This window comes from Pipra filicauda, unplaced genomic scaffold, assembly GCF_003945595.2.
Source record: "Pipra filicauda isolate LSUMZ 115617 unplaced genomic scaffold, ASM394559v2 scaffold184_size3518187_pilon, whole genome shotgun sequence".
Classification (NCBI taxonomy): domain Eukaryota; kingdom Metazoa; phylum Chordata; class Aves; order Passeriformes; family Pipridae; genus Pipra; species Pipra filicauda.
In genome coordinates, this window is record NW_024104292.1 from 1,205,186 (window position 1) to 1,221,153 (window position 15,968).

At 43.3% G+C, this 15,968-nt stretch overlaps 1 protein-coding gene and 1 long non-coding RNA gene across 2 annotated transcripts; one reads left to right on the plus strand and one right to left on the minus strand.

Annotated features, from left to right (window-relative positions):
- Positions 1-4,971: 4,971 nt before the first annotated feature.
- On the minus strand, positions 4,972-7,104 carry LOC120323018. Its single transcript, XR_005563061.1, has 2 exons — positions 7,069-7,104; positions 4,972-5,354 (listed from the first exon to the last, which is right to left on the minus strand). It is a non-coding gene; the product is annotated as an uncharacterized LOC120323018 (long non-coding RNA).
- A 380-nt stretch (positions 7,105-7,484) lies between these two features.
- Positions 7,485-12,570, plus strand: LOC114003557 (ankyrin repeat domain-containing protein 7-like). The gene is made up of 10 exons (XM_039380067.1): positions 7,485-7,632; positions 7,981-8,095; positions 8,228-8,401; positions 8,493-8,599; positions 9,064-9,201; positions 10,544-10,707; positions 10,841-10,902; positions 11,463-11,556; positions 11,686-11,768; positions 12,333-12,570. Exons 1-10 carry the CDS (start codon positions 7,523-7,525, stop codon positions 12,441-12,443), a joined length of 1,158 nt encoding a protein of 385 aa, XP_039236001.1. The 5' UTR covers positions 7,485-7,522; the 3' UTR covers positions 12,444-12,570.
- The last annotated feature ends 3,398 nt before the right edge of the window (positions 12,571-15,968 follow it).

The window sequence follows — 15,968 nt, forward strand, 5'->3', positions numbered from 1 at the left end:
ATCATGGTCTGTTTGGATCTCTCAAACTTACAGGACAATATATTCTGTACACTAAATTTTGTTTTATGAGCTCATTTGGAAATAAAATAAATACATCTAACAAAGGCTCAGTTCCCTTTGTACAGCCCAGTCTAATGTGAATTCACTAATTCATCACTTAATTTGTGAGGTTTCTAACTCACAAGATCTCTAATTCGTATTCAATGCAAACCTTAGCTCATATGCCGTGAGACACTGGATTAGTATATTAGTTATTGGCTCAGACCAACTCAAATGTGTGTGTGTGGGGGGGGACAGGTCAAATGTCATGAAGGTGAAATAGAGCCCTGCTCCGTACCCCAGCCCCTTGGAGCCTCCTTGGGCAGCCCTGGAGCAGCTGTCAGTCACTGGCACACAGGGAGCCCTCCCCCACACCACACTCCCTGGAGCCCCCAACCCAGCCTCAGAATGGTTGGTGCACTGGAAGTCCCACCTAGGGGGGAGGGTGGCCAAAGCAGATCAAATCAACACGATGCAGCCATCGCATGGTCGCACCCTACCATCTGGACATGTAGAAGCTGGACTTGCATGCGACTTTGGGTGGTAGCTATAATTCTCTCTTTCTCTTTCTTTACTTCTCCTAATTTCCTTTCTTGATATCTGGGTAACTTAAAGCTGGATGGGTTGGATTATGCTAAATTGTAAGGGTTAGCATGCGCTAAGTCAATGCTTTGTGAAATGCTTTATTTTGGTTGAATGTTGCCCTTCAAACTTTTGCCAAGTTCCCTTATTTTCTGAAGTTTGCCAGTAAAAGTGTGTTATTTGACCTCCTGAGAAACATGTGCAGCATCTTCTCCCGTGCGCTCTCTCAAGGTATTAAAAGAACTCAAGGCCCCTTCAATAAACTTGGTGGGTGAATTTTTGGAGCCTCGTATATTTTTAAAGTAAAACCCCTTTGATATGCTTGTAGCTCGAACCTGGGTTTTTACATACGGCTGTGAGTAAAATAGTTACTGGACTGACAGCAAGAGTGCTCCTTCTTCCTCTCTATCATGGTGTGGCTGTCCCTTGTATCGCACTGGGAAGCAGGAATGCCTCAGCAGTCCAACTGCTGTTGAAAACTGTCTGCTTGAAAAGCTTTTTGGGTGAGCTCATGTCATTCTACCTTCCAGTTTGGAAGTTTGATCTATACTATTTCCATGAGTTGGTGGATTATGAAGAAACTGCCAAACATTAAATACACAGGGATGATGGCTGCAGGATACTGTGAGCTGTAGGTGACAGTGGCTTCAAAATGACCTTTGTCCCGGTCATCATGTCCTGCCTATGTGTTGCTCTCAGTTTGACCTAATGGTCCTAGCATACATCAGGCCTTAGCATGAGCAAAGTGCTAGCCAAAACCTGATCAGGAGGAGTGTGAGCAGCCACACACATCCTCGCAGGCTGCCTCATTCTGAACACCTTCCCTTTTGTTGAGTTAAATTTAATACTTACACCTTCAAGATAACATGTGTTTTTGGACAGGTATCCAGTTTAAGCAATACCTGTCCTTTAAGCTCTTCGGTTAAACCTACAACAGCTGGAACTCCCATGACTTCATTAAACACTGTATTGCTCAAACAATTATGTGTTCTGTTGGCCTTTATTCATAGAAGGATTGGTCTCCAATGCAAGAATCTTCTTGAATGAAGCTTTCATCAATCTTCAAAAAAACTCTTAACTCACTAAAAGTACTTCAATGTTCAGTGCCTCATAAAAGAATGAGCTACATGTAATTGCGGAAATAAGTGACAATGAGATCACTTCTTACTGGGGAAGTACAGAATTCCCATTTTGTCCTTCTTGACAGATTAGAAGACTGAAATCAATCTGAAACAGCTTTTAGATGCCTAAACTTTCCCTGCCTTCACTGGAAATACGCTAATTTGCTATGAAGTTGAATTGGGGTCAGGTGAAGAACTTGCACTACCCTTGCCCTCCCATTTTCTTGAGCAATACTTGGGGAGTTCAGAACCAGCCAAGTGCTGGTGAGCCATAGGAAATACAACAATTAACACTGAGAGCCAGAGACAAAATATATTTATAAAAACATATGACTTTGACAAATCGTGATTTCTTGCCCTTTTCCTGAAAATCCAGCACCTTCCCTAAGGGATGCTTTACAGGCCCAATCCATAAGCTTTGCCAATACAGAAGTTATTGAGAAGGAAAGGACAGCCAAAACATTTGGGATGGTCTTTTCATTTTGTTTTTTTTTTTTCCAGAAAATCTAATTCCAGACTGAGCACAAACCTTTGACATGTTACAGAAGGAAGGAATGAATGCATTAAAGTGTTGGAAATTTTGACGTAAATATCTTGGCTTGTATGCAGCATTCATCTGCATTGGTTACAGGTTACATACTACAGAGCTATGAAGCTTCAACATGACTGTATGCTTTGGGATAATCTCTGGCATCCTGTGCAAGGCGGCAGACTTCTTCAATGCAGAATAAACCAAAACCTCAGGATAAGTGTGGACTAAAGGACACAGAAATATATAATACCTGCTGGACCCCTGGTGACTGTGATTATAAGTAGACTTTAATTGGTTGACCTCTCTAATTTCTGAGTAAGCAAAGGACAAAAATATCATCTCTTCCCACAGGAATGCACAGCTGTAGCTTGCACACCTTTAATTCTTTCCTTGTTGTGAGGTAGATGTTTTTAAAAATTACCCTGCACAGACAACATGTATTTCAGACAACATGTCTCTTAAATTTTTTGCTAAATGAATAACTTATTGCAAATCACCTCATAAGTTATTTTATCTTGTTAGATTTCCTACATCCTTCAGCTCTCCTTTCGGAACACACACATCAAGAAAGGTCGTATAGCATAGGTGTAAATCGGGCTAGAATTAGCTTGTATGATCTGCTGTAGAAATATACTTTAGATAAGGTAAAAAGTCTTTAAGGATTAATTCTAGGTTTCTGCACATGTGGTATTTACTCTCCATGCTGCTATCAGCATTGAGGTATGAAAACAAAGAGATTGGTATTTTTAAGAAAGTCTACATTGAAAATACAATTTTTATTTCGATCACAGTCCTGCTCCAGATATAATCAGCATTAAAATTATTGTTTTCTGAAATGTGACTAGTTCTATAATTAAAATAATAAGGCGGACTAAGTAAGAGTAGGGAAAAAACACTGCTGCTGTACTGCTGTCTGGACACAGCCATAGAAATTTCACAGGTAGTTATTATTGCATTTTACATTCATCCTGTTGTAATGAGATAGTTTTGAAATTATAATGATGTTCAGATAGTAAAACTGAGTAGGGCTCCAGCATTTACAAAGCAGGTAGTAATCTTCCCTTCACTCTGATGCATTTGCAGAGTTTATCTATCCTACTGTAACATTCCTGCCCCAGAGCTGCAAGTTCAGCCACAAGTTTTACTTTTCAAAACATACACAGGGTTCTTTACTATCTCGAGATACTGTAAAGAGAAGAGGCCACACACTTTTCCTCAAGACTACTTTTACTGATAATTTTAGGGGAAAAAATAAGACAACTTGGCATCCAAAGGGTGTCATACTATCAAAACAAAGCATATGCCTTTGCTTTTATCTGCTCTAGTCCTCATGGCCACCTCCCTAGCTGGGACTTGAGGCCCACTGGCCATTCTGGGGTTCCAGGGTGAGGGGCAGTGTTCTCACTGTCCCTGCCAACATGAGGCTGGGTTAGGGGCTGCAGGAGCTGTGGTGTGTTGAAGCATTCCTGGGCTGCCTTTGACTGACAGCTGCTCCGGGGGCTCCAGGGGCCTGCCATGAGGGACAGGCCGCCATCTCACCTCCGTGAGGTTCGACCCATTCCTTCCCCTCCACACACACACACACATCCCCCCCCCTCCGAGGTGGTTCCAACCCAACAATATTTTTACTGATCCAGTGTCTCACACCTCCCAGAACAAATCACTGGGAATAACCTGTATTTGACATCGGTTCACTGTCAGTGTGGCCATCACTCTGGAGGGTGCAGCTGGGGGAGAAATGATAAGGAAAGGATAGGGAGTGTGTAGGACGTAGGGAATTTCAGAAGAAACATATATAAAAAAAGAATTTTCTGCTAGTATGATTGAAATATTAGCAGTCTAATCCAAGCATCAATAATAGTCCAGATCTAATAATTATGGAAGAAAGGGAAAGAATATTTCAATGCAGTAAAAGCTTCAATAGTAATATAATAACAAAAGGATGCGGTTACAATTATTTTCACCCTGTTTAGCTTCTAGATCCTTTCTGCCTCACTCTTCCATGCTCCTCCTAAGGTTGATAGTTTCATTTTGGGGATTCCTGTTGAAGGGGAGTTTTGGCCCATTGCCAGCATCTGGAGTTATTTGCTGGAGGAGTACAATGTTCTTGATGGTGTTTTCCTCTCCCTCATTTTAGGACCCACATGGGGTCGCATTTACATATTTACTAACACACTTTTACACCTTATTCTTTTTTCATTGCTCTGCAGCTCCACATTACATTTGAATTTATGATATATGGTGCATTTTAAATGTGTTAGAAATACTTGTTCTTTTTTCTCTCTATTGCCCCTAAAGCCAGTTTTGGCTAGCACCTGCTTGTTCACCTTATGCAGCTTGTAGAGATAAGGAAAGCTCAGCTGGAGCAAGCCTTCCCCTGAGGCCTACAAAGCTCAGTACAAAGCCTGTGGCTTCTTAGTGACAATGGCAATACTATAGTACAGGTTTGTGTTGTAATAACTGGTAGTCTGCAGTCCATTCCCCCTGTGCAACATCCAGCCATTAATCAGGGATGTTTGAAGGCACATCCTGCCCACCCTTTGAGTAGCCACCTCTGGGTGTGTTTTGAATTTTCTTTATAAGACATTTTAATCAGACATAATTCCAGAGAAGAAAAAATTAGGTTTTTTTAGAGATAAGTTGACTCAAACCGGTGTTTCTCCTTGTTCTTCATGTTATAGGTAAATAAACCAAATCAAAATTTAGCAGTAAAATTTATTGTGAGATTTATATAAAGTGCAGATAAGCAAATCAGCACGCTAGGTGGCCTGAGGAGACCCCTGCTCCCCACCGGCCCACAGGCCCAATAAAAACAAACAGCAACTTTTATACTTTTTCAACTCCCCCTCCCATAGTCACTTGATTGGGCTTGGGTTCGCGGGCTTTGTTCTGGTTGGTTCTGTTGTAGGCCCATTTCAATTGCCAGGGACTTTTCCATCAATAGCTTTAATTAGCCCAGTGTCCTTGGAGCTGAATATGGGAAGGTATCCAGATGGTCCAGATGTTCTCCTTGGCTCTTCTTTATCATTTCCATCCTTGACCCTCTGATCCTCGTTCTTTTCTTCTTTTCTAATGAGTAACTAAGACAATATTTTTAGAAAAGCAGGATATCATATACGTGCTCAGTAAAGTAGAATATCTTTGCCAACTTAGGAACTGCCAGTTGCAGGACAGTCAACTTATAATAATAATACAGCAGTTAACTATTCCGCAGTTTACAACTCCCTAGTCCCAACCAGGCATTAGCTATAATATACAGAAAATACAATATATATATTTTGACAAGTAAATTTTACCATTGCTTACTTATTACATTCAGATCTCCCAAATTAACTATGTGCTCCATTTGTTAAGGAAGAACTTTGTAAAAAGAAAGAAAGAGAGTGAATTCACTGTGTTTGTCACATCTTATAAAATCCATAAGAAAGGACCATTTCTTCTTAAATGTCTGTAAGAGACCAAGCATATATGATCATGTGGCTGGTATCTCACCCAAATTAGTTGGCAGGGGAACACTAATAAATCGGATTAGACAGGTAAACCTACTCTTCCTGTAATTTCAAATTGTTAGCTTTCGACAATCCTATTTCTGTCTGTCAAAGATATTCCAAGGTGTTCAGTGGTGGGTCACTTCATCTCAAACAACCAACCAAGGAAGAGGGAAGACAAAATGCAGATGACAGGGAGCACAGCTCACAAAGGGCTTGTGACTATTTAGTGGGGTTCGTGTGATTATCCCTAGTGAATATAACTTTATCATAGAATTATTCTCCCAGAATCATTTAGGTTGGAAAAAAAAATTAAGATCATCCAGACGGACCGTAAAATTGTGCTGAATTGAGACATCTATAGCTGAGCTAGTAATTCATTGCTTTCTTTATAGTTAAAGGAGAGAGAAAGGGTTGGATTTTTCAGGGTGCAGTTCATCCCATCCAACGCAGATGCTGTGGGACCTTGCAGTGCAATCCTTGGTGTGAAAGAAAATAAACACACTTTTCAGGAAACAGGGGATTTTATTCAAGTAACAGAAACATTTCACAAAGCACAGTGTCCTAGGTCTGTTTGCCGAGGTTTCAAAACTCACAGTAAAATCATCAGGAGCAGGGGAAGAGCTTTGAGTTTTATTGCTCTTGTCACCGTAGGGATTATGTTTCACAGAAATCTGTTAGACAGCCCTGAGTCTTAATATCTATATAGCACTTCTGTTACTTGTTGGTGATGGGTCTTGCAGTGGAGCACTACAGCACTTCTTTTTTTCTTTGTCTTTGAAGGTGGGTATTTTTATGTTTTACATATTTATTATATTTATTATATATTTTTGTTGTATATATTTATTATATATATTTGCAACCTACGAACCCTCAGCCTGCTCATCGTCAGGTAGAAGGGGTAGAAAGTCTGTCCTTTCAGCAGAATTGCACCTTCTGCTCTCCAGAGGGCATCTTGGGGTGACAAAATTATTCAAGCCCAGCTGACCAAGTCATTATCTCCAAAGTCACAAGCTCACACCTGTTCTGGTCCCCTACCGGGGCCACAATTCCCGCTAGCAAATCTGCTCCAGGCTCCTGCTGGGAGCCTACTGCAGCACGAGCCTCCCACGAGGTCACAGTCTCCTTTCAGGCATCCATCTGCTCCAGCGTGGGGTCCTCCATGGGCTGCAGGTGGAGCTCTCCTGCACCATGAGCTTCCCTGGGCTGCAGGGGCACAGCTGTCCCACCATGATCTGCACCACGGGCTGCAGGGGAATCTCTGCTCCGTTGCCTGAGCACCTCCTTCCCCTCCTTCTTCACTGACCTTGGGGTCTTCAGGGCTGTTTCTCTCACATATTCTCACTTCTCTCTCCGTCTGCAGTTGCTGTTGTGCGCTGTTTCCCCCCCCCCTTCCTATGTTATCCCAGCTACACCCTCCCCAATGGACTCAGCCCTGCTCAGCGGCGGGTCGGTCTCGGAACCGGCTGTGGTGCCGCGTCACAAGCCCCCTCTGTGATGTCTCGGCGCTCCACGGCTGCTGTCCCGGCGCCAGACCCTTGCTGGCCGTCATTGCTGACTCCGCCGCGACGGGATCAGCAGCGCTTCTCGGGCTTGGACCGTCGGGGGCTGCGAAGCGCAGCTTCCACGCGGATCTCGCCTTTCAGATTTGCCCATCCTCTCCCCACACCCCCTCCCCCTCCCCGCCCGGGACTCGGCAGAGTCTGCCGGGCCTCTCCTGTGTCTGTTGAACCCAGGCCGAGGCCGCCGAACGCCGAGAGATGGCCTGGGTCGACCTGCACAGCGCGGCCGCCCGCGGCGACCTGGACCAGCTGCGGCGGCACTGGTGGCTGAAGAAATTCTTCATCAACAGGCGCAACGCTGACAAGCTGTAAGGACAAACAGCAAAGCCTCCACCTTTTGCAAAACGTGGAATTTGTCAAAATTATCTGAAGTCAGGGTGGTTTTTTGATGGATGTACTTTGTGTACTTTCAAGCCTAAGCAGCAACAAAGGATACCATCAGTGGAACAGACAGCATCTAGCATCCCTTAGTATTACTTATTTTATTTCTTTTGTTTTAATTATTACTCTATTTTAACTGTTATTAAAGGTTTTACTTTTGATTCTCCTCCCTGTTTCACTGGGGTGGGGAGGGAGAGGGTGTGAGCAAGTAGCTGTGTGGGGCTTAATTGTCAGCTGGGCTTAAACCGGGACAATTGTGTATGTTTAATTTCTAGGACACCTCTGCATCTTGCTTGCATAAATGGCCATGCAGATATTGTTCGGTTTCTAGTAGGCAAGAATTGCAAGCTAAATCCTGGTGACAAATATAAGAGATCACCACTGATGCTGGTATGTGAAAGGGGCATATGTTGTCTTATGATTGAAGATGGTTGAACTTTCCAGTGTTGGGAAGACGCAGGAGTTCTGACAGAGAACAGTGTAGATGTTGGAAGTTATTCCTCCTTTGTGTCTTGTTTCCAGGCAGTACAGCACCAGCACAGAGATTGTGTGGCTACTCTGCTGGAGCATGGTGCCAACCGTGCCCACAGAGCTGCTACTGGTAACACCGCCCTTCACTTTGCTGTTCTGATGTCTAACAAATCTCTAGTGGAGCTGTTACTAGAGCATGGCGCAGATATTGATGTTAAGAATGAAGTAAGCTTGGACTTTAGGTAAACCTCCTCTTCCCAAGTCAACTTGCTTGACTTTTCTCTGTTATTCTAAGAGAGATGATTTTTCCTTTCAGCTGGGATACACTCCACTTACTCTTGCGATCACCGAGCGTTGCAAAGGGATGATCGAGTTCCTTCTTCAAAAAGGAGCTGACGTGAATGCTACAGATAATCATAAAAGGTGAAGGATTTGGTAAAAGCACGTGTGGGACTCCTTAGCATTGTTTAAGTTGGATTGATGGGAGGCATAAGAATGAGCTTTGAAAAAGGGTCAGGAACCACCCAGAAGGAGCTCCTTCAGTGTGACTTGTGAAAGCAGACCTGCGCTCTGCTGCTTGCTTACTTCAGGGGATGATTTCCACACTGAGGACTGCAAGAAAGCGTTGTCTGCGGTCCCACATGCACACGCGCGCGCGCAGGCACACACACGCGACCTGAGTCTGCTCTGGGTGGGTGGCTGGCCTGGAGACCTCCTGAGGTCCCACCAACCTGAATTCTCCAACACTTCCAGGTGTTTGGCTGTGCTTTCCTTCTGCCAGTAGGAGAGGGGAAATGAATTGTCTGAGAAGCAAAGAGGGATTAAAGTAATGACACGTAATGCCTGCAGAAGCTGACGTATTTACTCTTATCTCCTGGATGCCCTAGGACCCCTATGGAAGTTGCTGCTATTCTTCAGGATAAGGATGCAGTAGAAGTTCTTCTTCGCAATGGCGGTGTTATCAATAAAGAAGACACTGGACTGTTTGGAGTTCGAGCTTTTGAAAGACTATTTCGAGATGAGCTGTAAGTGTTTTACATCCTTGTTAGAGCAACTGCATTCTCAGAATGTCCGTGCTGATGTACAGCCCTTTTTGGTAACAGCAGCAGGGTTAAATGAGGTGCTGAGAGCTTTATCGAAGTGTGACACCTTCTGATGCATCTCTTTCCATGTAAAGGGTAGATTTGGGAATTGAGGAAAACATCCCTCCTCCCCACCAAACCCAGTTCTCTTTGAGAATTCACCTGTGTGCTTCCAAGTTCTATTCTACTCCCTAGCAGCAACTACCTGCCTTTTGTTTCAGAGGGGATCTAACTGATATCCCCTAATTAAAACTCTTCAGTGCTTTTCCTCTTCCCGTGGATAGCTTTGCACCTCTGACCATTCACTGGCTAAGGTGGCTATGTGTGCTTAACTAGACTGAGGAAAAAAGCCCTCTATCGTAGTGATGGTAGCCAAGGGATGTGTGAATGAATTGCATTATGCCTATGAGCATGCCTTGCCTAGCCATAAACAACTGCCTGTGAACTCTTGTCACTGGATCTCAATTTCCTCTCCCCCTGCCCCTTCTGTTAGCCTGTCTTGATGGGAAGCAGGAGAGAAGGGAGCCTGGGTAAACTGTGGAGTAAAAACCCCTTTAGGACTAAAGCATGTTTGAGGATTGCTCTAACAAAACAAGGTATTCATTCCTCCCCTCCAGGCTTCTGTTGTGCTAATGCACCATTCTGCAGAGCAGCCTAGGTCTGGAGAATGTGTTTAATTTCTTTTGTTGTTTGATTGGGGTTTTTTGTTTTGTATTCCTGCTCATGAAACAAACCTGACCTCCAACTGACCCAAGGTTGTTAGAATATGACACAGGTCTCAGAATGCAAGTGCAGTATTTGTTGGCCTCTTAATATCCGACTTAGGAGCCCTCTGAACTTCAGGTCTTCAGAGGAACCATGGGAATTTCTGAAGCCCTTCAAAGTGAGGACTGGGGTTGAGGAGACGTTGCTCCATCTTAGTGTTGAGACATTAGTATAACATCCAGCTGAGGAAGAGGCTTTGGAGATGTCAGCCTGCCAGGGGCCTAGTTAATCTCCCTGGTCCTTGAAATGGAGAGGGGGTTTATCAGATGAGACAGTAGCCAGCAGGGGTGAGTTACTCCACAGATAGAATGGGCACCTGTAGCATGAGCATGCCTGTAGTGAGGATTTCAGTCTCCACTACTCTAGGACTGCAGTATGTTTTGTGTGTGTGTGACCCTTTAGCGGTTGTCTAGGAATAGGGTTAGAATGGCACATGCATGGCTGTTGCTCTTCCCGTGGAGAGTGCAGGAAAGTCTGGAGGCATTTTTACCTATTGCATTTCCTCCCTTTCTATCTTTAGTATTGCTAATGAAGGAGAGGAATATGAATGCTCTGAAAGGAAGGGACAATGTTCTGCCAGAGGCACAGAAGAAATTAACAGCTCTTGCTCTGGGACAACTGCTGACATTCTCTCAAATACACCTGCATTGCCAGAATCATGTAAGACTCTTCGCTATCAAGGAGGTAAGAAGGAAAAATCAATGTGGCCTGTAGGAGAATGATAACCCATCAGTGTGATGCATGTCTTGAGGGAGGTGCCAAAGCAGAGGAAAATCAGCACTCCAAGGAGTGATGCGACTCTTCTCATATTTGTTAGGTGTCTTGCCAGGAGTGAGAGAAGAGCAGAAGAAAGACAAAGACTCCTCCTGGGATTCTGAGGTACCTTCTCTAGAGGAGGCAGTGGGGTCCCTCTGAATCACTGGCTTCTGGGATCATTACTGTCTGCAGCTGCTTTTGCCAAATGCTTGTAAGTCAGACCTTGACATGCCAGTGCTGCAGACAAACTGTTCCTGTAGGACTGGGACAAAGTGAGGTTCAGCTGGTTCTCCTTGCAGCTGACCTCCCAGCTGGATTTCTAAAAAAGGACAAAGCAGTAAAGTTTCCGTTAGAAGACTGGCTTGGTGAAGATTGTTGATTTTCTATAATACCGCAAACATCTTCCACTCCAGTCACTGTCAATTGGTTCCCATATGACTCACAGTCTAGAGACTTCTTTCTTCTGCCTGCATTCTCTCTGGATTGGACAGGAGTACTTCATCCCTTTTGGAAAGCCCTGGTCAAGAGAGATGCCGAACATGCTGGCTGTGTTTGCCTCTTTTGTTCCTTCTATCACCTGATCCCGCTTGTTAGGTCTTTTGGCTAAAGCAAAGTGTTGTGCGTGGAAGTGGGTTGAGAAGGAGGCTTTGCCAGTTCTCAGACGTGTCTTTTCAATTCCACAGACTGATTCTGAAGGTCCAGCAGAAAGTGTGCTGCTTCCTGCTGCAGTGGGCAAGAGTTTGGATACGCGCTCTGTTGCAGTGGAGCAGAGCAAAGGTAAATTGAGAGGGACTAAATGGTTACCTTTGTACAGTTCTCTCTTTGTAAAGTGGGGTGACATGGCTGGGGAGAAAGCAGAGTGAAATAAGTCCTCAGAGTAATGACCAACCTGTTATCTTTTGTTAGGGGTCTTGCCAGCAGCAGGAGAAGAGCAGAAGGATAACAATGACTTTTCCTGGGGAGATGATGACTTTTTCTGGCTTTTGGAGGTAGCTGTTCTGGAGGGGGCATTGAGTTCCTTCTGGATCCATGGCGTCTGGGCTCCTTTCCCTTTGCTGCTGCTTTTGCCACATGCTTGCACCTTGGGCCTGGAAATGCCAGTGCTGCAGACAAACTGTTCAGTTAGTGCGGGGACAAAGTGAGGTCAAGCTAATGTCCTTGCAGCTGACCTCCCAGCTGGATTAATAGAACAAAGCAGTAAAGCTTCTTGCTGCTTGCAGTCCTCTGAAATCCTACAAGACTGGCATTGTGAGGATTGTGTTTTCCACCTCCTAGCCTGCTTCCCTGGATCCATTCATGTCAAATAACCTCCAGTCTGGAGATGTATTTCTCCTGCCTCGGTTCTCTCTGCATTGGGGAGGAGTGCTTCATCCCCTTTGGAAAGCCCTGCTGAAGAGAGATGCCGAATGTGCTGGCTGTGTTTGTCCGTTTTGTGGCTTCCTCCACCTGATCCCGCTCGTTAGGCCTGTTGGCTGAAGCTGAAGTGCTATGCGTGGAAGTAGGTTGAGAAGGAGCCTTTGCCAGTTCTCAGACGTGTCCTTTAAATTCCACAGACTGATTCTGAAGGTCCAGCAGAAAGTGTGCTGCTTCGTGCTGCAGTGGGCAAGAGTTTGGATGCTGGATGCTTAAAGGTAAATACTTCTCAGACAAAAAGAGATAGGTAGATTATTGCATATATTATGAGGCCATGCCACCAAAATGCCACAGTTGAATGTATTAGGTGTCTGCTACACAAAAGAATAAAACTACAAGTTTTGTATCACAGGTTATGGGCTTCTGGTTCTTCCCTTGCTAATGGGAAGATCCCATAGAAACCATCTCCTGTAACTATAGTCACATTCTGAGTGACCACTGCTAATTTGCAGGTCTGTTATCAGTAATTAAATTGCCTCTTTGGCAAGAACTCAACATAGCCAGAAACCACACACTCACAAGACTGCATGTGGACTTCTACTGTCTATAGTGAGAAATAAACTATTGCATTACAAATAAGAAGCTTTGTAGCAGCTAGAATAATGTAGTTTTAAATTATGCTTTTTCTTCTGATTGATTGCATAGAGATTAAGGTTTCCAAATAATGAAAATCAGATCATTTTGTTTCATACTGGTGCTCTCAATATGTGTTGCTTGATGCATTAACTTACAAAGATTTTTTTTTAGGTTAACAGAAATACAGACAGAAAAGAAGCTGACTTTGAAAAATCCCTTTCATTAAAACTAGCTTCTTGATATAATGGAATTATTGTCAGGATCCCCTGAAGTTGGGCCTGTTACCCACAGAAGTGTAGCACCTTTCTGCAGCAGAGCATGTTAACTGCATGGGAAAAATTAAGCTGGCATTGTTAATTGGAATTGGTTTTGGCTGGCAACAAAGTAGAAAGCAAAGCTAATATAGTAATGAAGTCATGGTCTTAGCAGATTAAAATGATAAAGATTTGGCTGATGTTAATTATTTGGTTGTTAGATTAGAATTTAGTGCACCGGAATTTTTAAATATGTTGTTCAACAAACATAACTTGGAAAAAGTTTGAGAAGTCAAAATATAGCATATATGAATCAGTTATAAAAGGCATTTCGAAAGGCATTTCTTTTGGAAGTTTTCCCGGGATGAGGTGGATCAATGTCATGATGGTATAGTTTAGGAAGATACACAAGGCTGTAATTAATCAGGAATAGAAGCTGAAGTTCATTTGGTTTTGTCACTCGTTGGTACTGGCATGGGAGACAACAGCTTTGATCTTGGAAATAAAAAAGATATTAACTGGTGTCTCTCCTCCTGTTCAGTTGCCACGGCCCAAGGGGAAAAAGGGATAGGGACGCGGCACCACACAAAGGGTTCAGACGCAGCTGACAGGGTCTGGGTGCAATGCCGATTTATTGAGAGAACACAGGGGCTTATACAGGGTAAGTCTGAGGGGAGGATTCAGAACTGGGGAGGAGCATGGGACTGACAACTCAGGGTGAGACAGGATTGGGAGACAGGGGAAAGGTGGGTGTAACTTGTGGGTATCCAGGGGAAAGGACCAATGGTAGCTCACTCTGCACTGCAGCAAACCCCAACCAATCAGTGACAGAGGAGCGGGAAAGCAGGGGAGAGCAGGGTGGTAAACAACTTTTGGCGGGAAAGTCTGAGGGATAGAGGGGAATAATATGGGGGTACATTAAACTTGATATAAAACCAATAATGAACTGGGGAATAACAGTCAGTCCAATAAGTTAACAGTCCATTTAAGCTCTGTAGATGTCCCTCCACGCTTGAAATCTCTCCCAATTGGACTTCTCATTCTCCTCATTTAGTCAGCCTAGGATCCTGTAATAATTTAGAGGAACTGATGCCAACATAACTATTACTTAATAGATACTTTCTAGTGCATTAAAACCACATGCAGGAAGCAACAGACATCAAAAAGCCTGAAATCAAAAAAGAACAGTTTTTCTTCATTGGGGCTTCTCTGAAGCTATTTGATGTTATTGTCTGTCAGGGATGATGGTTTATCTGGTCATTGTTCGATCTCCTAAAAGAAGAAAGACTTGTCAAATTAAGGAGGTACAACAAGAGAAGTGCTTACATTTGATTAGTTAGGCTTTACAGCCTGGGAGCTGTGAGATTTTCAGTTCTTGCCTGGTAATCTCATGATAGCAATGAACCAGCACCTCAACCCACTAAAGCTGCCAGCAGTGCCTAGTTCCCAGTCTGAGATCACTTCAAATTCTATGTCAACAGATGTGACATGAGACTTCTGTTGAAACATGTATCACTGTGGATTTCATGTAGAGCCATAATGGATGAAAGCAGAAAGCCAAGTCTAGTACTTTAGGGGGAAAAAGTTGGAAATCATTGAGTACTTCAAGTAGTCATGGCAAATGGGGTTTTACTGAGGAGTTTAGCTTCTTAGAAATGCAAATTGGGAAAAAATTAGGGCTAAGAAAATTGTTTTTATGAGGGAGTTGCATGGCAGATATGCTGACATACAGCAGTTCTGTTATTGCTTAGAAAGAGCTTTTATATTGGTTATGATATAAACATGATTATTTTTGCTAGCATGTTTTAATTCTTTAGTAAACAGGGTTTTGGTTAGGAATAAAATGCAAGATTAAGAATAACAAGCTGCAGAAAACCAGTAATAAATGCTAATAAAAATATTTCACAAAGAATATTCTGAGTTGGGAGGAACCCACAAGGATCATCGAGTCCAGCTCTTAAGTGAATGGCTTATATGGGGATCAAACCCACGACCTTGGTGTTACTAGCACCATGCTCTAATCAACTGAACTAATCTCAGGGTCAGTAAGAACTGAGGCCTAACCATTAGATTAAGAAAAACTTAGAAAATGAAAATTCAATAGAAAGGAATGTAAAAGCCATTGTTAAAGTAAGTTTTCTCCAAATTAGAGAATTATGGTATCCAAAACAAAAATACAATGCTGTAATTCTTTTGAATACCATAATAGAGTCTTAATGAAAGGGATCCTTTTAGATACTATGGATTCTGCGAGATCCTTATCTATACCTGTTAACCAATACTTGCCTGTGTACTAATACTTTTGTAAAATTTTTCCTGTAATGGTGAGAAACATATTTAAGAAAAATCATCAATATTATCTAATCAAATTGTTACTACCACATTTGCTCCAACATTAGGACTACTAAACCTGACATGATGTGTGGCATGAGTGAAGGAAAAGATAGGAGAAAGAAGGATTTTGGAAAACATCGTGTTTGCGTTATATATATATACACATTAGAATAATGCTTTATGACTTCTTCTTACAGGAGATTGTTTCCAAACCATGTAAACACAGCTTTAAAAATATTGGGTCTTCACAATGCAGCTTGCCTTCATTTTCTTCCATGGTGCTGGGGAACAAGGTAAACTGGGGTGAAAGATGAGAACTCAGTAGGCACTGCTTCCAGAGTGTCCATGAGTCAGTGAGGAGATGTCCCCAGAGCCAATGTGTGAGCAGCGCTGTGTGGGGCTTGCACTTCCAGATGCCTGCTTGTGGGGAGGTGCTCCCCCAGCCTGCAGTAACAAGTGTTTTTCTTGCTGGGAACAGGTGGCTGAAAGCCATCTGGCTGTCCTAAGCACCCCAGGGTTCACATGAAGTCACAGCACTTCTTGTTTCCAACTCACCAAGGAGGTGTCTGACCAGAGTTGCTGCGATCCATCCTGTTTCTGCCTCGATTAGTC

What these genes read in the sequence shown, in the direction of transcription:
- LOC114003557 (XM_039380067.1), top strand. Translation starts at nt 7,523, where the DNA reads ATGGCCTGGGTCGACCTGCACAGCGCGGCCGCCCGCGGCGACCTGGAC. An exon ending in AGACTATTTCGAGATGAGCT is followed by an intron (nt 9,202 to 10,543) that starts GTAAGTGTTTTA and finishes TTCTATCTTTAG; the next exon opens with TATTGCTAATGAAGGAGAGG. An exon ending in GACTCTTCGCTATCAAGGAG is followed by an intron (nt 10,708 to 10,840) that starts GTAAGAAGGAAA and finishes CATATTTGTTAG; the next exon opens with GTGTCTTGCCAGGAGTGAGA.